Below are 23,928 nucleotides of genomic sequence, written 5' to 3'. Positions count from 1 at the left end.
TGTCTCTCTTCAGCTGTAAAGTCACAGAATCTGTTTCTTTACATAAAACACCTTGGAATATATCCAGATTTGCAAAGTAACAAATTTTCTATATGTAAAACGTTTTTTTTTTTTTTTTTTTTGAGAGAGAGAGAGAGAGAGAGCGAGCACGGGAGAGGGGCAGAGGGAGAGGCAGAGAGAGAATCCCAAGCAGGCTCCACGTTCAGTGCAGAGCCTGATGCAGGGCTCGATCTCATGATAGTGAGAGCATGACCTGAGCTGAAATCAAGAGTTGGACACTTAACTGACTGAACCACCCAGGCGCCCCTATATTTAAAACATTTTATTCGACTTTTATATTTTTATTAAAAATATTTATTTATTGGGGCGCCTGGGTGGCTCAGTCGGTTAAGCGTCCGACTTCGGCTCAGGTCACGATCTCACGGTCCGTGGGTTCGAGCCCCGCGTCAGGCTCTGTGCTGACAGCTCAGAGCCTGGAGCCTGTTTCAGATTCTGTGTCTCCTTCTCTCTGTGACCCTCCCCTGTTCATGCTCTGTCTCTCTGTCTCAAAAATAAATAAACGTTAAAAAAAAAAAAATTAAAAAAAAAATATTTATTTATTTTTGAAAGACAGTGAGAGAGACAAAGTGTGAGCGGCGGAGGGGCAGAGAGAGAAGGAGACGCAGAATCCGAAGCAGGCCCCGGGCTCTGAGCTGTCAGCACAGAGCCTCACATGGGGCTCGAACTCACAAACCATGAGATTGTAACCTGAAGTTAGATGCTTAACCAACTGAGCTACCCAGGTGTCCCTAATTCTATTAAACTTTTATATGTGTGATATTCTTTGTGCCAGTGACATGGGCTCTGAGTTTTCTCTGCAAGTTAGTTCTGAAAACCGTTTATAAAAGTAGGAGCAATGAAATGTTTACAAAAAAAAAAATTGTCCGTAGAAACGGCTTTGACAAAACAGTATTATATTTGTCTTGCAAAATTGTGATTTTTTGCAGGAGAAGTGCAATGACAATTCCAACTCCCAAACAGAGAGGAGTGGGAGCCTGTCGGAAGAGAATGAGCAACAATTGGAAACATCTCCAGGCCAATTGTCAGAAAACCAAGATCATTCAGAAAGATCTCAAGGCCAGTCGGAGAGTTCTTGTGATCAGTCAGAGAGTTCTGGCCAGTCGGAGAGATCTCGTAGCCAGTCAGAGAGTTCTAATGAGCAATCTGAGACATCTTGTGACCAGTCAGAGAGATCTTGGGCCCAAAGAGAAAGATCTCGTGGCCAATTAGAGAAAGCTCGTGATCAGCCAGAGACATCTCATGCCCGATTAGAGAGAGCTCATGACCAGCCAGAGAGATCTCATCCCCGATTAGAGAGAGCTCATGACAAGCCAGAAAGATCTCATGCCCAAATAAAAAGATCTCATGGCTACCCAGAAAGATCTCATAGCCGATCAAAGAGATCTCGTGGCCACACTGAGAGATATCATGGTCACTCAGAGAGGTCTCGTGATCATTCAAAGAGATCTCATATCCCATCAGGGAGATCTCATTTCCCATCAGGGAGATCTCCTGTCCCATCCAGGAGATATCCTGTCTCATCAGGGAGATATGTCCCATCAAGGAGATACCCTGTCCCATCAGGGAGATCTCCTGTCCCATCAGGGAGATATCATTTCCCATCAGGAAGATCTCCTTTCCCGTCAGGGAGATCTCATTTCCCGTCAAGGAGATCTCCTTTCCCGTCAGGGAGATCTCATTTCCCATCAAGGAGATCTCCTGTCCCGTCAGGGAGATCTCATTTCCCATCAAGGAGATCTCCTTTCCTGTCAGGGAGATCTTATTTCCCATCAGGAAGATCTCCTGTCTCATCAGGGAGATATTTCCCATCAGGGAGATCTCCTGTTTGGTCAGGGAGATCTGTCTCATCAGGGAGATCTCATTTCCTGTCAGGGAGATCTCCTGTCCCGTCAGGGAGATCTTATTTCTCATCAGGGAGATCTCCTGTCTCGTCAGGGAGATCTTATTTCTCATCAGGGAGATCTCCTGTCTCGTCAGGGAGATTTCATTTCCCATCAGGGAGATCTCCTGTCCCATCAGAGAGATCTTATTTCTCCTCAGAGAGATCTCATCTCCTATCAGGGAGATACCATGGCCAATCAGGGAGATATCGAAGATACTCACCAGTAGAAAGATTCAAAACATCATCCAAATTTGAGCCTGAATTTGACAGGTAAAGACATAATAAATATTTAATCGTTAGTATAATGTGTAGAGTCATATGGAAATGTACTTTATTGGGTAAATATGTTTTTGTAATAGATGTTGCATTGGGACTAAGGTATTACTAGAATGGAGGTTAGTAACCAATACATGGCATCAATACTCTTTCAACTTGCTCCCATCTCTGGATCATCCAGATTCCCAATGTGCCCTCCTTAACTTGTTTCATCCAGGTTGGCTTTCCCTGGCAGAGCCCCATGTACTCAGCCTTTCCTACTGAGACTTCCCGACAATAAAAACACATTGACTTGGTGTCCCATTCCCTTTGAAACTGTCAGGTTTCTAGGCTAGCTAATCTAACAACAGACTATGCTAGACTGATAATATAATCTCGGACAGTGAATTTCTATCTTTCCTTCTCTGTCTCCTTCTCGAAAAGTCTTCAGAGAGTCCTCGGCATACAAATGATAGGCATGTCTTTGGGTAGCTGAAGTCTTCTGCTTTTCTTGAATCAGACCATAGGAGAGGATGCTATTCTATGTATAGATGCAACACTCACCTTCTGAATACATTTAGAATATATCACGTGCATTTACTTGCCTCATACAACGGATAGGTTAGGTCTGTCTGCCCTAGCAAAAAAAAAAGAAAGGGAGAGAGAAATTTAATAGTATTGCAAATTATTTGAGTTTTAAAAACGACAAGACGCTTGTAGTAGGATCAGGTAATTGAGTAAAAGTTTATTTTCAGTTCAGACTTCTCAGCGATTGCCTTCAGCTTTCATTGCCCATAAATGTCTAGTCAGATATTTTAGCACATATTAACAACTGCACAGAATTGCTAGTTTCAGCTTCATTTTCCCCCCAAAATGTAGGGGTAGGGTATTGTGTATATAGACAATGACTGATGTAGGCACTATTTTAATGCTAACGGCCTCATCCTACTTCCATTAACAGTACACAAATAATTTGCTATAAAAATGAAAATATGCTTAACATTGACGACAGGCAATTAATATTTCTGCATTTCTTCAGGATTTTTATGTTTTACTTTATTTTATATGGTAATTTTTGTCTGTCAAGTGGCATAATACTTCCACCGAGGTGCTGCAATTCCATTTACGATGACATATTTCTGTCATTGTCCATTTTAAAATTGAATGCACAATTCTGTTCCGTTGTTTCTCCTTTATTTTCTATTATTACAATTTTTTGTATTCTCAGCACAAATAAGGGTATTTGCTTGGTTAACATTAAAGTTATCAAATGCAGAACTATTCTAAAAGAACGTATAAAGTACAGAAAATTAGTGTACTCTTAGAATTGATCCCTTGGAGATTAATTCTTCAACTCCATCATTTTCCATTCTAATACTGTACATGAGTTGACCAGTTAGGTGTAATAATACTCTTCAGACCTGGAGTTGGCTTCTGCACCAAGGATAAAATGAAGACTTTAGTAATTTCATGCCCTCACGTGAAATTTTCCCCTCAGGCCAACTTGACCAGAAGATAAAGACAAACCAGAAGGGTTTAGTACATTTCTGCCTTACGTACGTCACCAACGTACAAGCCCAGTGTGGTTTGGATAAAAGGTAGTTGTGCAAATCTCTGGCATAAAGAATGAGAGCCTATTCAGAATATTATTTATTTATGGAGACTCGCAATAACGAGTCTCAATTCTGAAAAACCAATATGATTCTCAAAAACTCTAAACAGAATTTATCGTAAGCAGGATGTGGATTTGGATTTGTGACACTCCAAAAATACCAGATTTCAGCTTTCAGTACTTTTCTGATATGGCTAATTATATCCATAGACAGATGTCTTCTTTCTTGGCTGAAGTGATACGTAAATAGAGAAGCGTGCAGAACAAAAACTGTCCTTTGTACCCTCCGCTAAGTAATTTCCATGAAGCGAATGGCACAGTGCACCTATCTTTACATGAGCTGGGCTGTCCACCTGATGAAAGCTTTTCTAAATACAGATAACAGCTTCAGAGGAAATGAGCCTTTTAGTTTCAGAGTGCTTGCCATTTAAACTCCCAACTACAGAGTGACAACTGACATTACCACTCCACCATGCCAAGTCATTCTTGAAACAGATTCAAACCTGATGATGATTGACAAATCAGATCTTTGAGTCTAAAATCCCTAATTTACTGTGCATCACTCTGAAAAACAGAAGTCTTTTCAGACTAACTACTTGATTTCCCGGTTTTTGTTCCCAGATTCTTCACTATTCCCTAGCCTCATTTGTTACTCAGTTGTTAGTATTTTTCTTACTTCTTGGAAGATGATGCCAGTGAGAATCTGGTCCGTGAGTTTTAAGGAAACGGCCCTTCTTGGAGTGAGTAGAAACAACATACGAATATGAAAACATGGCTTTATGTCCCAATTCTGTCACTAAGGGCATTGGGCAAATTACTTAATATTTCTGGATCTCAGTTCCCTAATCAGTGCAAGGAGAAATTTGGGCTACGTGCCTAAAGGTCTAGACCAACTGGAAACATCTTACAAGTTTATGAATTTTGGGTTTTTTATTTTAAAAAAATCGTAAAAAGCCACATAAAATGACCATCTTAATCATTTTCAACTTTACACTTCAGTGATGTTAAGTATATTCACAGTGCTGTGAAACAGACCTATAGAACTTCTTCATCTCACAAAACTGAAATTCTATACCCGTTAATAACTTCCCATTTTCCTTTCCCCCCAACCCCTGATAGCTCCCATTTTCCTTTCTGTTTCTGTGAATTTGACTACTCTAGATACTTCCTGTAAGTGGAATCCTGTAGTGTTCCTTTTTGTTTTTGTTTTTGTTTTTGTGAGTGGCTTATTTCGCTCAGCGTAATATTCTCAAGGTTCATCTATGTTTGTAGCCTGTGACAGGATTTCCTTCCTTTCGAAGGCTGAACGATATTCCATTGTGTGTATATACTTTATTTATCTGTTGATGGACATTTGGGTTGCTTCTACTTCTTCAAATACTCTCTCTGCTCCTCCGTCCCCTTCGGAGATTCCCATAATGCATGTATTGGCCTGCTTGATAATATACCATAAACCCCTTAGGCTCTCTTCATTTTTCTTTGTTCATTTTTATTCTGGCTTCTCCAACTCAGTGATTTCAAATGACCTTGAAATGATTTCAAATGACCTCTTCGAGTTTGCGGATTCTTTTTGCTGCCTAATCCAATCTTCTGTCGAACCCCTCTAATGAATTTTTCATTTCAGCTATTGTATTTTTCAGCTCCGGAATTTGTTTCATTCTTTTTTATAGTTTCTATCTCCTTGCTGATAATCCTATTTTGTTCATGCATCATCTTCCTGATTTCCTTTGGTTGTGTATCTGTGTTCTCTTTTAGCTCGTTGAGCATCTTTATGATCATTATTTAAAATTTTTTTTTTAATGTTTATTTATTTTTGAGACAGAGACAGAGCATGAACAGGGGAGGAGCAGAGAGAGAGGGAGACACAGAATCTGAAACAGGCTCCAGGCTCTGAGCTGTCAGCACAGAGCCCGACGTGGGGCTCAAACTCACGGACCGTGAGATCATGACCTGAGCCGAAGTCGGACGCTTAACCGACCAAGCCACCCAAGCGCCCCTATGATCATTATTTTAAATTCTTTGTCAGGTAGCTCATAGATCTGCATTCCTTTAAGGTTGAATTCTGTAGTTGTATTTTGGTTGATTGGACCAAGTCTCTGATTCTTTGTGTGTCTTATAATTTTTGCCGGGATTTGCGCATTTGAAAAAACAAACACTTTTCCAGTCTTTACGTTCTGGCTTCGCGCAGGGGAAATCTGTCTGGGGAGTTCTAGCACCTCTCAAACCTTTTATAACCTCTTGTTCCCCTTGGCAGCTGCCTGCAGAACTGCAGCTCTGATGCGCTGTTTGCCTCTGTTTTCAGTAGCTTCCAAACTCTGGCCTTGGTCTCATTAATGCTCTGAGTCTGGTGAAACAAAAATCTAGCCCCTCAGGCAGCCCCCAGAGAAACCAGAACATTGGATACATGGTCCCCTCTTTAGTTTCCATCCCAAGGGTGGAGCCCTAGTCCAGGGGTTTCCTTGTGGTTGCTCTTTGCTCATTGCATAGGGGGAGGGACAAAAATAGGTGCACTAAATGCGGGGAACATTCCTCCCCCGTTCACTGGAATCCCTTCTTGGTTTTACAATAGCCAGAGTGCTGTAGTTTCTCAGCTGGTCTCTGGAGTTCTCACAGAGGTAGTCTAGTCTATATGTTGGTTTTATTTATTGCTTTTTTACTAAAAAAATTTTTTTGTTAATGTTTATTTTTGAGAGGGAGAGAGAGTGTGAGTGGAGGAGGGACAGAGAGAGAGGGAGACACAGAATCCGAAGCAGGCTCTGGGCTCCGAGCTGTCAGCGTAGAGCCTGACGCAGGGCTTGAACTCATGAATTTTGAGATGATGACCTGAGCTGAAGTCGGATGCTTAACCGACTGCGCCACCCAGGCGCCCCTGTATGTTATTTTTAATAGAGTGTGTATCTTAGGCAAAAAAGGGCCTATAGCTTCCTAGTCTGCTGTTGTCTTCCTCAGCTTGGGCTGCCATGACAAAATACCACAGATTGGGTACTCTAAACAACAGAAATTTATTTCTCACAGTTCTGGAGCCTGGAAGTCTGACATCAGGGTGCCAGCATGGTCGGGTTCTGGTGAGAGCTCTCTTCCTGTCTAGCCACCTTGTCTCTGTGTTCTAACATGGTGGAGAGAGCGCAAACTCTGGGCTCTTCCTCTTCTTATAAGGACACAAAATCCCATCATGGGGACCCCATCCTCATGACCTCGCCTGAGCCTAATTACTTCCCAAAAGACCCCTCCTCCAGGTACCATCGCGTTGGGGGTTAAGTCTTTAGCATATGAATTTTGAGGAAACAGAACACTGAGTCTGTAAATGCTGTCTTGCTGACGTTACTCTGAAATAAAAATTTAACCAGAAATATTCAATTGCCTGGTTAACTTCTGATCTTTGCTATGCATGCGGTGAATAAAAATGCACCGCTAAGCCGAAAATCACTTAGAGAAACACTATTCTGTATTCTAATCGCATCTAGCATTCAGTCTTCAATCAGATGTTTAAATATGTATAATGAAACAATATTGCTTGAAGACATACATTTTACATAATTTCACTCAGTATAAAAGGTTGTTGCTTTACAATGTCACCATTTATGATTTGTGTCAGGTTTTTAACAATGAAAAGAAGGCGTGAACACTTCCAGAAACAGGTGTATCGAAGACATGATCAAATGAACAGGAATCGAAGGGTAAGTATCAGCCTTTGCGATTTTATAGCACAGATTCTATGTAGATTTTTTTATGTCGTTTTCATTTGAACCGGCTTTCTGTTTTGTAGCCATTTTTCTTCTAGTAGTTAGTTTTGGCATCTGCTTATATTGATGATTACTTTATTTAGTTATTTAGTTAGTTAGTTATTTTATTCTTTATTAATTTTATTTTTTTAACTTCTATCCAAATTCGTTGGCATACAGTGCAACAGTGATTTCAGGAGTAGATTCCTTAGTGCCCCTTCGCCATTTAGCCCATCCCCCCTCCCGCCACCCCTCCAGGAACCCTCAGTTTGTTCTCCATATTTAGGAGTCTCTTCTGTTTTGTCCCCCTCCCTGTTTTTATATTGTTTTTGTTTCCCTTCCCTTATGTTCATCTGTTCTCTGTCTTAAAGTCCTCATATGAGTGAAGTCATACGATATTTTTCTTTCTCTGACTAGATGATTACTGTAATATGTTGTAAAACCCGTCTGCCAACATCAGTGTAGGAAGAAACCTTGTATGTCAACCGTGTCTACATGTTTCCAGCCTTGCACTACAGGTGCTTGCAAAAGGTTCCCCCTTCCCTTCCGTTACCCGCATTTCTACCTTATATTACTTAATTTACCTTCTGAGTGGGCATTAGACAAAAATGAGATGGGTTACAAATAAAACTTACGCGTAGTATTTATTTATTTATCTTTAAATAGGCTCCACACCCAACGTGGGACTTGAATTCATGACCCTGGGATCAAGAGTCACATGCTCCACTGAACTGAGCTACCCAGACACCCCAGTAGCATATGTTACCTTAAACATTCTTTTACAGTCCTTGAATCCCCAGGGCATTGTCTTTATTTTATTTATTACTTACTTCTTGGAGTGCTGTAACAGTTGCAAGAAATGCTGTATATTGACTGAGCCAATTAAACCTATTTTGCTGGAAACGTCTATCTTTATTACAGAGCTCACATGTTTGACCTAAGTATTTAGATGAAAAGCTTTATTAAGTAGGTGTAGCTTAATTAATTAATTAACTAATTAGGTGTACCTAATACTTGCTTACTCCTACACATGCCACTCTGGTATTTTTCCCGATACCTCTTCACCTATAGGAAAAGACAGGGTGGCTTAGATGGCAATGTGATACAGTGTAAACCGTTCTGGTTTGGGTCTGAGAGACGTGACTTCCCTTCCTGGCTAATCTCCTTACGAGCTGTGTGTATGACCTTGTACACGTCACTTTCCCTGCTCTCGGTATCAGTTTTCTTTCCCTATAAATAAGATTAACATGAAAGACATCTGTAAGATATCCAAAGAGATCTAAGTGGTATGGTGCGGTGACTAATGACAGGGGCTTTGGACTCACACTTGGATGGAATCGTATTTCTACCACTTAATACCAGTCTAATCAATTTCAGGATATCCACGCTTTTTTCAGTGTTTATATCTCTGAAAGCAGGAAGTGCCTTACATTTGCTATGGTATACCATAGTTAAATTGGAAAGTTTAAAAACTTTTTCAGGGGCATCCGGGTGGCTCAGTCAGTTGAGCATGTGACTCTTGATTTCAGCTCAGGTCACGATCCCAGGGTCATGGGGTCGGGCATGCGTCAGGCTCTGCGCTGAGCTTAAGGTTCTCTCTCTCTGTCTGCCCTGCTCTCTGTCTCTTTCTCTCAAATAAATAAATAAATAAATAAATAAATAAAATCTTTCAGCGATACGTAAAATAACAGTGCATTTTATAATCATTGGTATCTTAGATTCGATGAAGCATGGTAGCAGAGGTACCCTGGGCCAGTCCCTTTGAGCCTGTTTCCTCAGCTATAAAATGGCGATAATATTGACCTCATAGGTTGTTGTGATGATTAATCGAAATACGTGTAAACATTTTAGGATAGAGACTTAGGGTAAGCGTTCCATAACTGGAGTTCTTATTATTTTATTATTGCTCTAATGATGATTATGTCGAATTATACATGATAATTACCAAATGTTCATGATGGCCATATAGACATGATTACTTTAAAAATCCATGGCTTTTTAAAAGTTCTTACATTCTGGGGCAACTGAGTGGCTCAGTTGGTTAAGAGTCTGACTCTTGATTTCGGCTCAGATCATGACCTCACAGTCATGAGATCGAGCCCTCCATCAGGCTCTGTGCTGGGCACGGAGCCTGCTTGAGATTCTCTCTCTCCCTTTCCCTCTGCCCCCCCGCTCTCTCTCTCTCTCAAAATAAATAAAGTCCTTGCAGGGGCGCCTGGGTGGCTCAGTCGGTTAAGCGTCCGACTTCAACTCAGGTCACGATCTCACGGTCCGTGAGTTCGAGCCCCGCGTTGGGCTCTGGGCTGACGACTCAGAGCCTGGAGCCTGCTTCGGATTCTGTCTCTCCCTCTCTCTCTGACCCTCCCCCGTTCATGCTCTGTCTCTCTCTGTCTCAAAAATAAACAAACATTACAAAAAAAAAAGTCCTTGCATTCTAATTCGTTTTATGTAATAGATAGTCAAGAGATTTTCAGTGTGAAGTAAAAATTCCCCTTGAGAATATAGGGGCAAATATGAATATTTTAAAAATAGGAACAAAATCTCTAATAGGCTTCCACATGGATACAGCTACAACCTCGTAAGTGTTTCTGTTTGCCCATTCATTTCTTGAATCTGACTTCAGTTCCTACCTTTCTAACGAATTTTGCTGTCAAAAGATTCTTAGTACTTCTTTGTTGTCAAATTCAATGTCCTTTTCTTGGTCCTTTCTTTCTCTTTGTGGTATTTAATTTCTTTATTTGACACTTTTGAGCTCTCATTACATTTCAGAAATGTGCTATGTACTTGAGAAAGAAAGAAAGAAAACGAAGGAAAGAAAGGGAGAAAAGAGAGAAGGAAGGAGGGAAGAGAGAGAAGGAAAGAGTGAGGGAGGGAGAGAGACAGACAGACACATACAGAGACAGAGAGAGAGAAGCATAGCAAAAATACTTAGAGGTGGGTGCAAGGTACAAACCAGCTAAGGAAATTATAGGAGGGGAGAGAGTGTTTGAGTTGAATCCTAAAGGCTGAGTGGAAGTAAGCAAAGCAGAAATGATGGGAAAGGCATTCCGATCAGAGGAAACAACATGATTAAAGTTACAGAAGTGGGGCGCCTGGGTGGCTCAGTCGGTTGAGTGTCTGACTCTTGATTTCGGCTCAGGTCATGATCCCAATGTGGGGCTCAGGTTGTGGGATTGAGCCCCACATCTGGCTCTCCGCTGAGCATGGAACCTAGTTGGGATTCTCTCTCTGCCTCTCTCCCCAATCCCCTAGAAAAAAAATTAATGGTACAGAAGTGAAAGAAAGCACGGCGTGTTTGGTAAACTGCAATTAGCTTGGTTTGACCAGACTGCAGTAGTTTTCCGACTTTGTACTGCAGAGGTCTAGGGGTTTTGAAGAGGTGCCTTAGGGGCCAACGAAGGCACTTTTGCTTTTCAGGATTTTGCATATTGGGATACCAAATTAAGATTTTGTTAGAACTAGGTTTTCTACCACTTTATTTTTTTTGTTTTTAAAGATTTTTTTTAAATCTCTATTGATTTTTGAGAGAGACCGAGCATGAACGGGGGAGGGTCAGAGAGAGAGGGAGACGCAGAATCTGAAACGGGCTCCAGGCTCTGAGCTGTCAGCACAGAGCCCGACGCAGAGCTCGAACTCACGGACCGTGAGATCATGACCTGAGACCAGGTCGGCCGCTTAAGTGACAGAGCCACCCAGGCGCCCCGGTTTTCTACCACTTTAAAAAATTAGTTTGAAAAATCACTGAGCTGAAGTGGAAAGTGTGTGGGCAGAGCTGTTGAGAGGTGAGCGTGAAGAGGTAGGGTGTCAGGAGCCAGATCACCGAGGGCCTGCGTGCCACGCTGGAGTATGGATTTTATATCGAGGGCAGTGTAGAAGTATGTATGGAAAGACCTTATGGAAGGAGCTGGCATTGACCAATTTATTTTCAGAAATAATCACATTTAGCTCAAATCCCTTTCTTACAATAGTTTCAAGTTCTAATTCCTGTTCCTTTCCCCCCATTGCCTCCTATTCTTCTGTCTTCTACTTTGGCTTCTCTATACCTACTTAAGCTCCGGACTAATCTGCTGTGATTGCGACTGGTTTGCATATAAACCATAGCTTCATTCTGGAGGCATCCTTATCCTTCTTTAGTTCTTGGCAAAGACCCCATTAACTGGCGTTGCTGATAGAACATGGGTGAGCCTATGCGAGACTCTGTTTAACTCCTGGAGTCATTGCCATTAGACACGCATCCGTATCGAATTCAGGGCTGTCTTCCATGGCATATTTACGTGTAAACACTAATAGGTGCTTCCAACCTAAACACGAACTTTCCGATAAGAGGATATTTGATCTGTACCCATTAACTTTGAAGAATAACTACATGTGTGATGGTGCTTTTTAAAAAAAAAGAAGTTTTTATTTATTTTTGAGAGAGAAAGAGAGAGCAAGCAAAGGAGGGGCAGAGAGAGAGGGGGACAGAGGATCTGAAGCGGGCTCTGCACTGACAGCAGAGATCCTGATGTGTGGCTCGAACTCACGAACCATGAGATCACGACCCGAGCCAAAGTCAGATGCTTAACTGACTGAACCATGCAGGAGCCCCTGTTATGGTGCTTTTATAGTCTACTGGCTCGATGGGCTTTTTGGCTGCTATTATATTGTTTGTAAGGCTGTTAGTACCAAATCTGCTTGCGAACTGTAATTGTGGTTACAATTTGATATAAAAACAGTTGGATCACCAAACACCGGTTACATATAAGCGGCTGCACTGAAACCAGTTCAGTTGTGGAGTGATCTGGACCAATTCATGTTTGAATGGAATGTTTTCATTATGCTTTGGTTTGTTTCATTGACCGCATGTAGGTGTAAACTTTGTTGTCACTTACAAAGTAATTACACGGATAAGGGATTTAAGGTAACTATTGGAAAAAATCCTAACTTACACATGAAATGTCTGGGATACAGGTAAGACTTTCTTAAATTATTGGGATGATACAAATCTCCATCTCAGCTTTTTTTTGTTCTTTTGTTTGTTTGTTTCAGAAGTAGAATTTAGCGATTCATCACTTACATATAACATCGAGTGCTCATCCCAGCAAGTGCCCTGCTTAAATGCCCACCACCCATTTAGCCCATCCCCCCACCCACCTTCCCTCCAGCAACCCTCAGTTCTCTGTATTTAAGAGCCTTTTATGGTTTGCCTCTGTCTGTGTTTTATCTTATTTTTCCTTCCCTTCCTCTATGTTCATTTGTTGTGTTTCTCAAATTCCACATAAGAGTGAAATCATATGATATTTGTCTTTCTTTGACTGACTTATTTCACTTGGAACACTCCTGTTAATTCCACGTTGTTGCAGATGGCAAGATTTCATTCTTTTTCATCGCCAAGTAGTATTCCATTGTATGTATGTATGTATGTATGTATATATACGTACATATATATGTGTGTGTGTATATATATGTATTTTTTTTTCTTTAGCCATTCATCAGTCGATGGACATTTGGGCTCTTTCCACAATTTGGATATTGTTGATAGTGCTGCTGTATACGGGATATATATGCCTCTTCAAATCGGCATTTTTATATCCTTTGGATAGATACCTAGTAGTGCAATTGCTGGGTCCTAGGGATGTTCTATTTTTAATTTTTTAAGGAGCCCCCATAGTGTTTTTCAGAGTGGCTGCACCACTTTGCATTCCCACCAGCAGGGCAAAAGAGTTCCTCTTTCTCTGCATCCTTGCCAACATCTGTTGTTTCCTGAGTCGTTAGTTCGCCATTCTGACAGGTGTGAGGTGGTATCTCATTGTGGTTTTGACTTGTATTTCCCTGATGATGAGTGATGTTGAGCATCTTTTCCTGTCTGTTAGCCATCTGGATGTCTTCTTTGGAGAAGTGTCTGTTTGTGTCTTTTGCCCATTTCTTCACTGGATTATTTGTTTTTTGGGTGTTGAGTTTGGTAAGTTCTTTATAGATTTTGGATACAAACCCTTTATCTGATATGTCATTTGCAAATATCTTCTCCCATTCCATTGGTTGCCTTTTAGTTTTGTTGATTGTTTCCTTCACTGTGCAGAAGTTTTTATCTTGATGCAGTCCCAGTAGCTTATTTTTGTTTTCATTTCCCTTGCCTCCAGAGACATGTCAAGTAAGAAGTTGCTGTGGCCAAGGTCAGAGAGGTTGCTGCCTGTTTTCTCCTGTAGGTTTTAGGTCTTACATCCGTAATGAGTTTATTTTTGTGTATGGTTTAAGAAAGTGGTACCTGTTCATTCTTCTGCATCTCACTATCCAGTGTTCCCAGCACCATTTGCTGAAGAGACGGGGTTTTTTCTGTTGGACACTCTTTCCTGCTTTGTGGAAGATTAGTTGGCCATATATTTGTGGGTCCATTTCTGGGTTCTCTCTTCTACTCCATTGATCTATGTGTCTGTCTTTGTGCCAGTTCCATACTGTCTTGATGATTACAACTTTGTAATACAGCTTGAAGTCCGGAATTGTGATGCCTCCAGCTTTGGTTTTCTTTTTTGGGATTGCTTTGGCTATTTGGGGTCTTTTCTGGTTCCATACAAATTTTAGGACTGTTCTAGCTCTGTGAAGATTGCTGTTGGTATTTTGATTGGGATTGCATTGAATGTGTAGATTGCTTTGGGTGGTATCAACATTTCAACAATATTTATTCTTCCAATCCATGAGCATGGGATGTTTTTCCATTTCTTTGTGTCTCCTTCGATTTCTTTCATAAGCTTTCTATAGTTTTCAGTGTACAGATATTTTACCTCTTTGGTTAGGTTTACTCCTAAGTATCTTTTGGTTTTGGGTGCAATTGTAAATGGAATCAATTCCTTGATGTCTCTTTCTGCTGCTTCATTATCGGTGTATAGGAATGCAGCTGATCTCTGTACATTGATTTTATATCCTGTGACTGCTGAATTCATGTATCAGTTCTACCAGTTTTTTGGTGGAGTCTTTCGGGTTTTCCATGTGAGAGTATCATGTCATCTGTGAAGAGTGAAAGTTCAATTTCTTTCTTCCCGATTTGGATGTCTTTTATTTCTTTTTGTTGTCTGATTGCTGAGGCTAGGACTTCCAACACTATGTTGAATAACAGTGGTGAGAGTGGACATTCCTGTCATGTTCCTGATCTTACAGGGAAAGTTCTCGGTTTTTCCCCATTGGGGATGATATTAGTTGTGGGCCTTTCATATATGACTTTGGTGATGTTGAGGCATGTTGCTTCTATCCCTACTTTCTTGAGAGTTTTTATCAAGAAAGGATGCCTTATTTTGTCAAATGCTTCTTTCCACACCTATTGAAAGGATCATATGGTTATCTTTTCTTTTATTAATGTGGTATATTGGGTTGATTGATTTGCAAATATTGGACCAGCCCTGCAGCCCAGGAATAAATCCCACTTGACCATAGTGAATCATTCTTTTAATGTACTGTTGAATTTGATTTGCTAGCATATTGCTGAGAATTTTTGCATCCAGCTTCATCAGGGATATGGGCCTGTAATTCTCCTTCTTAGTGGGGTCTTTGTCTGGTTTTAGCTATCTTTCAAAAAAAAATTTTTTTTAAGTAATCTCTACACCCAACATGGGGCTTGAACTCACAACCCCAAGATCAAGACTTGCACGTTCTATTGACTGAGCCAGCCAGGCACCCCCTATCTTAAATACAGTCAATATTACAGGCTTATTCTGTAAAGGTTATAAGGACACGCTTTGTGGATTTTATCTACAATTATTATCTTTCCCCTAGATCCAGACCAGTACTGTGGCATTTGACTTTTCCAAATCCCCATTTCCTAATTTGTTATGTGAGGGGGTTGGACTGCTTGATCTCTAAGGACCCACTGGCTTTGACGTTCTTGCATCTGTGAATAGGGGAGAAAAATCTGAAATTGAATGTTAGATGGAGGATCAAGCAACAAGAATATTGTCACTGAAAATGTCAGTCAATTTAAAATAAAGAAAATAAGCATCTGGTGCTGAGGAAGGACGGCTTTTGCATGATTTGTCTCCACTTTCCCCATTTAGATATCACCAGAAAATGGCCGCAGATCCCACGAAAGCGATCGAAGACGTGAAAGGTAATTGCAGATAGACATCGGTACAATAAATTTAACTCTTCTTAGGGGAAAAAATGAAACAAAGATAAATACAGGTAGCTTACAGGGAGAGGCTTCTAGAATGATCCTGAACAATCCATACCAATCTGTTTGATAATCCCAATATCGAACCAGAAAATTCGTGATTAAAACGGCCAGGCTTGATTTTACGGTTATGTCTGAGATGTCCTGGCTTCGTTTTCCTATGGCGAATATACATGTCTTGGTGTCATATCCTTTCTACTTAACGCGTGCAAGAATTGTCACCTGAAGACTGAAGAATTCGGTACCATGAAGAATTTTCATTATTTAATCTGAAAATTAAAACCCCCTGCCCTTTATAATATATACCAGACATGCTAAGTAAATTTCAGTGTTCCAGATGATCTTGGTTTCAAGCATGCAGGGCTTTGCCAGGTGAAATTGTCAGGAGCGTTTGTGTAACCCTTCAGAACTACAGCCATGAAAGAAGGAGTCCTGTTATACACCTTTAAAATGGGCCTAACCAGGAGCATCTGCGGAAGGGCTCAAAGAGCTGTGGACGTAGGAGCAGATTCATGATAATAGATAGCATTTACCGAGTGCCGATTATGTGCTAGGCCCTGTGCTAAGCACTTTTACGTTTGTGATATAATTTAATCCCCAGCAATCCTGTGAGGTAGGTACGAACATGTCCATGTTACAGATGAATAAAATAAGCTCCAGAGAGTATATTAACTTCCTTGAAGCAATACGACTAATAACGTAATTCAGATTTTGAATAATTTATTCAAATTTGGTTTGCGTGGCTACAAAGCCGTGGGCCTTCTACTCTGGTATATTGTCTCTCCACAAGTGCAAGTAAAGACGAGGTTAAATTCTTTAAAAGCCTAGCTTATTAGTTTTCTGTTGCTTAACCAAATGACCACAAACCGTTGAAAACCACACTCATCTATGATCTCAGAATTCTGTAGCTCGGACGTCCAGGGGTGCTGGGCTGGTTTTCCACCTAGGGCCTTATGGGGCTGAAATCAAGTTGCTGGCCCTGGGATGTACTCCTGTCTGGAGGCTCTGGGGAAGAATCTGCTTCCAACCTCCTTCTAGTTGTTCCTTGAGGTTGTGGGAATGAGGTTTTCTGTTTCCTTCCTGGCTGTCAGTCAGGGGTCACTCTGCTTCTAGAGGGAGCCTGAATTCCCTTGCATGCGGCCCCTCCATCTACCAACCAGCAACAGCATGTCATGTCCTTTTCTTTCTTTCTTTCTTTCTTTCTTTCTTTCTTTCTTTCTTTCAAGATTTTTATTTTTAAGTGATTTCTATACCCAACGTGGGGCTTGAACTCACAACCCCAAGATCCAGAGTCACATGCTCTACCCAGTGAGCCAGCCAAGTGCCCCTCCTTCTTACTCTTTGCCCCGTCTTTTGCTTTTATCGTGTGATTAGATTAGGCCAACCCAGATAAACCAGGATAATCTCCTTATTTTAGAAGTCCATTGAGTTAACTAAAAAAATAAATGAATAAAGTAAAAAAATAAAGTCCATTGACTTGGAACTTGAATTACATCTACAAGGTCTCTTTTGCCAGATAAAGTAATATATTCATGGATGTGCTATCTCATCACAGTCGCAGTTCTGGTGCAATTCTTTGGGGATTATTTTTGGAATTCTGCCTGCCGCATTTAGAATGTTACACTTATGTGCTTTTAAAATTAGCAATGGGATATATTGTGTTCAGTAAATAAAAAAAACATTTACACGTTCTGTGGAATGTTACGGAAAAGGAAAGAGAACATGTGACTAAAAGTTAATTAGGAAACCAATATCTATTTAATTACTCAGAGCACTCTCTCTTTTATCTTTTTTTAATTATTTTTTAACGTTTATTTATTTTTGAGACAGAGAGAGACAGAGCATGAACGGGGGAGGGCCAGAGAGAGAGGGAGACACAGAATCCGAAACAGGCTCCAGGCTCCGAGCTGTCAGCACGGAGCCCGACGCGGGGCTCGAACTCACGGACCGCGAGATCGTGACCTGAGCCGAAGTAGGACGCTTAACCGACTGAGCCACCCAGGCGCCCCGCACTCTCTCTTTTTTCCAAGTCACACACTGTTTTTGGTCCCGATGGGTCCCAGCAGGAACAATATTTATAACCAGGAAAAAAGAGCAACAGTGAAGAAAATCACCTGACTTATTTTAAAACCACTGACTACCCCAACTTAACTGATAATATCAAGATAACCCCCTAGCCGTTAGGCTTTAGTTATTCTCTGCCTCTTACAGAGGGTGGCTACTCTTGAGACAGCCAGGCTGTTGCCTCTGTTAATTTCTGTGTATCCACCTTTTCCAGCTACTTAAAAAAAAAATTGTTTTTTAAAGTTTATTTTAATTTTGAGAGACAGAGCACACACAGGCAGGAGAGGGGCAGAGTGGGGGAGAGAGAGAGAGAATCCCAGGCGGGCTCAGTGCTGTCAGCAGAGAGCCTGATGTGGGACCGGAACTCACGAACTGAACCGTGAGATCATGACCTGAGCCAAAACCGGGAGCTGGATGCTTAACCGACTGAGCCACCCAGGCACCCCCAGCTACTTTTTAAGTAACAACTTTATTGAGGTATAATTTCCATACCATAAAGCTCACCCACTTAAAGTATACAACTCAGTGGCTTGTGGTATATTAACAGAGTATGTCACCATCACAATAATCTAATTATAGAACATTTTCATTAGCCCCTAAAGAAACTCCTTGTACCCATTAGTAGTCACTCCCTCTTAACTCCCTTACCTCCCTCCCCACTCCAGCCCCAGGCACCTACTAATCCATTTTCTTTATATATAGAGGCTGTGGCTACTTTTGTTCCCAAATGCTTCTAGGTATGACCATACTGAAATAATAATAGCAAAGCTGCTTTGGCATTTGAGGAGTAGAAAAACTCGTCTTGTGGTTTTGAAGAAACAACATAAAAAAAGGCTAGATTAATGCATACAAGGGATCTTCTTGGATGCTATGCAAAGATTCCTCAATTCAATACTTGGAACCTTAATGCTAAAAGGAACTTTGAAGATTCTTGAGTAAAACGTCTTCATTATGTAGCTGGTGGAAATGAGACCTAGAGAGGTTAAGTTGAATGGCCCAAAGTTGCTCATCTAATTGTGCCTGTCAAATACATTTTTATTAAATATTATACTTAATTGACAGATACACGAGATGTGGTGCTAAAGCTTTACTCCTAAGAAATAAAAATACTTCAACCAATAGTTCTCTGCAGGAGCCCAAAGAAATAAGCCTGAAATTCAACTTTCAAGCAACTGGTCATCAGGTAAATGTAATAGAATTGCACCATAAGCTTCGCCCATGAGATGTTAAAGAATCCATGTGTAGTTTAAATATATATAAGGATTATCTGTTATGTATAGGAAAAAAAAGTAGTTAAACAAAGCCTGTCCGGAGCCCTTTGATACACAAGAAATTTCTTCCCTGTATTTTTTTGCTAAGGACACAAAGGTCAAGAAAACAAGCTGACCTCAATTATTCATTCTCAAAGTGAACTTCGAGTCAGATACGGATTTAGTTCAGTCTACTGTGTGTTCACATCTGTAGTGGCCTTAAGGCTCAACATGGTTGAGGCACCTTTCCAAGGATATAATGTGTTTACCAAACTATATACTACAGCAAAAACAAAAACAAAAATGCTAATGTGAAATTAACCAGAGGACCTTGTTCCACTCATGTTCTGATTAATTGTGTTCTGCATAAAAGCATATATGACTCAGAATTGGAAAATGGGCAATATATAGTAATGGATAGACTGCCTATGCCTCAGAGCAGTATCAGTCTGGCTTCTGATTTAGGTTTCGGGGTGGTGGTAAAAGGGTATTGCTTGAAAATGGAGAAAGAAACGTGGGCTCGGTGACCGTCTATACGAGGAAGAAACTGGAAGTTAAGTCTTGGGAGATCTTCGAGGTATTCCAGCTGGTTATAGACTAATAATACCACTTGGAAGTCACTTAGCCCCCGGGGTGTCTTCACAAGGCAGATTACCAAATTCCTGGGCGCAGTTAAGGCATTCAGTCTCCACTGCATGGAAGCAAGCCTGACCCTCATCCTGTGGAAGCTTACCCACTTAGTCTATGGGTAATTGCTTTCTTCACTACCTCTTCAATTAAAGCCGTTTGATGACACTATTTAGCCTGTAAGAACCCAAGAGGTGGCCTTGGTGGTCTACCTCAGAGCAGGCAAAGTCTCTCATGCTTTTAGGGTCGCAGAGCAGAGTGCTGTGTAGTTTCTTCAAACTCACAATCTTGTCTCTGGTCGCTCGCAGTCTCCTCCAACCACCCCCTGTCTACTTTAACAATCAAGTTTCGTGAGTATTTTTAAATATTGCTAAACCACTAAAGCCATAGCTTTTCTTTCCTTCACAGACTAAGCTTTCACTAAATGAAAGATTCTCTAAGCTGACAACGAAGAAAACGCCAGAATCAGTTGTCAATTCTGAAGACCAAAAAGTCCTCTCCTCTTAAAGGTTCGCTGTTAACAAGGATATTGTAGTGAGTTTATGCTAGACGATAGACATATGCTTTCAGTATTTACCTTTTTGCTTCTCTTGTTAATGTATCTTTTCTTAAGTACGCTTTGATGCAAATAACCTGTCAACAATGTTTACATAAGAGAAAAAAATGTTTACTTTGTGTGCATAAAAGAATGGAGAAATGAGTAACAAGTAGGAAAGATGATTTAGAATGAGACATGTTGGGAAGACAGCTAGGTTTTCAGAATGACTTGTCTTCAATGGTAGAGAATATATTTCTTTTCTTTTCTTTTTTATTTTTTGTTGCTTTGATTTTAAGTTGTTCTTTGAGCTCAAGAACCCACCTGGGGATTGTATTTCAACAGTAGAGCAAGATTATTGATGAGCATCTTTGATGATAAAATATTCTCTGCCTCAAAAGTTAGTAAGATTGAACTGTATGTACTCTTCATGAAAAAGATAAATTGGTATCCAAGCCTTTTCACTTTTTCTGGGAAATTATGCTTTTGCTTTTGATATGAACTTATAAGAATTTCAAATTGTTCTACTGTAATTTTCTGTGAATGTATTAAGGTAATAAAGTTTAAATACAAATGTGGCTTTTTGTCTTTCCATTGATATTTGGAGTCCAAAGTACCAATGATCCTGAATAATGATACACACGGACTATCGAAGTGTAATTTGGATGTCAACTGTGTCCAGCTAAGTCCGTTGTTAAAAATACTGGTTTATTATTATTTCCCACTTCTATAAGACTTTCAGCCTCATTTAATAAATCTTGCCCTCACATTTATTTGTGCAAAGAAAATGAAATGCAATGTGGAAATATAAGAATAGTTGTATTCTCGTCGGACTCATTTATACCATTGTTTTCTGAACCAAATTAACAAATGGTTGAAACATTGAGTTGAAAAGCAAAGCCATGATCAGTTTGACCCAAGGTCTCTACATTTTGTGGTAGCTTTGCTCCGAGGGTCTAACCTTGAATATGGAGAATGACGATGTGCATGAAGCTTCATGCACAAGTGATTTGGGAGAGAATGTTTCTTCAGATCACAAAAACAATACACGTTCATTGAAGAAATTTTAGAAAACACAAAATACCATAAAAACCCACATGCATAACAACTGTGATCTCTACCTCCATATGTATTTTGTTGACACAAAGATTTCTGCCGTAGCAAAGCTTTCTTTCCGCGGTAGGTATCCAGTTTCCCATTGCTAGACATTCGGGCTGCATCTAGTTTGAGTTTTTGTAAATGAAACTTGTGATGACCATCCATGGAGCTAGATCTTTGCAGCAGATCTCCAATTTGTTCCATACGACCATTTTCTAGAAGTAGAATTGCTGGGTTAAAGAGTACTGATTTAGAATGTTACACATATTAATAAATCGCTGTACAGAAGATGAAAAGGCTTGTTTTCCCATACTCTCATCAACAGAGAATGTGGGATAGATGTACTGTTTTCAGGGTCTTGCTTGCTGATGGATAATATCGGGTGAAAAGAAACGGCATAAGTCAACGAACTTCGTAATACTTTCCCAGCTCCAAAATGGTCTCTTTTCTGTATTGAACAGCAGCCATGTAATTCACACATCTCTCCCTCTCTGCCTTGAATAACGTTAGAAGTACAGGAGCATAAACAACCGGTTTGGTCCGTGCCAAGAGATAAACACTCTGGGTATTTCTCAGTACATGAACCAAGAGACAGGCTGAACTTTCCACGTTTGCCTCATTTGGCAACAATCATAGCAGTGATTTTTTAATGTTTGTTTATTTAGTTATTTATTTTGAGAGACAGAGTATGAGTAGAGGAGGGGCAGAGAGGGAGGGAAAGACAATGCCAAGCAGGACACGGGGCTGGATCGCATGAACCCTGGGATCCTGTCTTGAGCTGAAATCAAAGAGTTGGATGCTTAACGGACGGGGCCGCCCAGGTGCCCCCATAGCATTCATTTTTGAAGGGAGGTCCTCAGACCAGCGTGGTCAGCATCACTTAGGAAGTTGCAAACTCTCCAGTGTCACCCCCAGACCTACTGAACCTGAAACTCCGGGTGCGGGCCTCAGCAATCTGTGTGATGCATGCTCAATTGTGAGATCGTCCAATACGCTGCTCCTCAGTGGTAACTAAAATTCCTACCTGCAACCAGGTAGAAATTGTAGAGCCTACCCCATCTCCCTCTCTTCTGTTTTGATCTTTCTGCTTACTACTTTTTTTTTTTAAATTTTTTTTTCAACGTTTTTTATTTATTTTTGGGACAGAGAGAGACAGAGCATGAACGGGGGAGGGGCAGAGAGAGAGGGAGACACAGAATCGGAAACAGGCTCCAGGCTCCGAGCCATCAGCCCAGAGCCTGACGCGGGGCTCGAACTCACGGACCGCGAGATCATGACCTGGTTGAAGTCGGACGCTTAACCGACTGCGCCACCCAGACGTCCCACTATTTTTTTTTAAGTTTATTTATTTTGAGAGAGAGAGAGAGAGAGGTGGGGAGGGGCAGAGTGAGAGAGGGAGAATCCCAAGCAGACTCCACACTGTCAGCACAGAGCCCAACGCGGGGCTCGAACTCATGAACTGTGAGATCACGACCTGAGCCGAGATGGATAGACGCTTAATGGACTGAGCCACCCAGGCGCCCCTTTGCGTATTACTTTCTACATATGTCAGTACCTGCACTCTCTCCCCTCCTCTCCACTTCCACTCTGAAACGCTATCCAGTGGATACGAGTGCAGGTTGAAGGACTCTTTCTGGGAGGTTCTTGGGCTTCCTTGTTGGATCCTGCCCATCCTTGAAGCTACAGCTCTGCTATGTTAAATGGGTTTAAACGGGGTACAGGGTTATCTGTACGTGACTTGGCCCCTTTGTGATTTGATCCCTGGCTTCGCTCTCTAATCTTTTTTCCTTCCAATTTTCCTCCCCGACGTACCCTTCCAGCCACACCAGCTTCCTTCTTATGCCTCGAACACAGTAGGCTGCTCCCTGCCTCAGACTATTTGCACTTGCGTTTCCATCAGCCTAGGACACTTTTCGCCCTACAAGACTCTTCCTCCAGACATTGGCACGGCTCCCTCCCTCTGATCATTTGAGAAGCTCAAATACCGCTTTCCCACCACCTCAGAGGAACCTTCCATGAGCACCCTATCTAAAACAGCACTGCAATCACTCTGCCCCCTCATCATGCTTTCTTTTTCTTTTTCTTTTTTTTAATGGGTACTTAGTTTTGAGAGAGACAGAGACAGAATGTGAGTGGGTTAGGGGCAGGGAGAGAGGGAGACACAGAATCTGAAGCAGGCTCCAGGCTCTGAGCTGTCAGCACAGAGCCCGACGCGGGGCTCGAACTCACAAGCTGTGAGATCATGACCTGAGCTGAAGTCGGACACTCAACCGACTGAGTCACCCAGGCGCCCCCTCATGCTTCCTTTAAAAAAAAAAATTTTTTTTTTAAGTAGGCTCCATGCCCAGAGGATCCCAATGAGGGGCTTGTCTCAAGACCTTGAGATCAAGACTTGAGCTGAGATCAAGACTTGGGCACTTAAACGACTGAGCCACCCAGGTGCCCCCCACCCCCCATCATGTTTTCTTTTTCTTTACAGCATTTATAATTATATAACATTCGATGATATCTTCATTTGTTTATTGTTGCCCCTACTCTTGAATGTAACCACTATGAGGGCAGGGACTTTCTTGATTTTTTCTTCACTGTTTTAATTTTTTTTAATGTTTTTATTTTATTTTTGAGAGAGAGAGAGAGAGCCAGAGCATGAGCAGGGGAGGGGCAGAGAGAGAGGGAGACACAGAAT

The 23,928-nt window shown here is 41.2% G+C and overlaps 1 protein-coding gene across 1 annotated transcript; it reads left to right on the top strand.

Moving 5' to 3' along the window:
- The first annotated feature begins 1,305 nt into the window (after positions 1-1,305).
- LUZP4 (leucine zipper protein 4) lies at positions 1,306-20,693 on the top strand. Its single transcript, XM_081794047.1, is given in 6 exon segments — positions 1,306-2,113; positions 2,116-2,212; positions 7,405-7,486; positions 15,553-15,605; positions 18,795-18,915; positions 20,018-20,693. Coding segments are annotated over 6 exon segments (1,161 nt in total). The 5' UTR covers positions 1,306-1,404; the 3' UTR covers positions 20,117-20,693.
- The last annotated feature ends 3,235 nt before the right edge of the window (positions 20,694-23,928 follow it).

This window comes from Panthera onca, chromosome X (genome assembly GCF_046562875.1).
Source record: "Panthera onca isolate mPanOnc1 chromosome X, mPanOnc1 haplotype 2, whole genome shotgun sequence".
Classification (NCBI taxonomy): domain Eukaryota; kingdom Metazoa; phylum Chordata; class Mammalia; order Carnivora; family Felidae; genus Panthera; species Panthera onca.
This window is presented reverse-complemented; position numbering and strand designations above follow the sequence as displayed.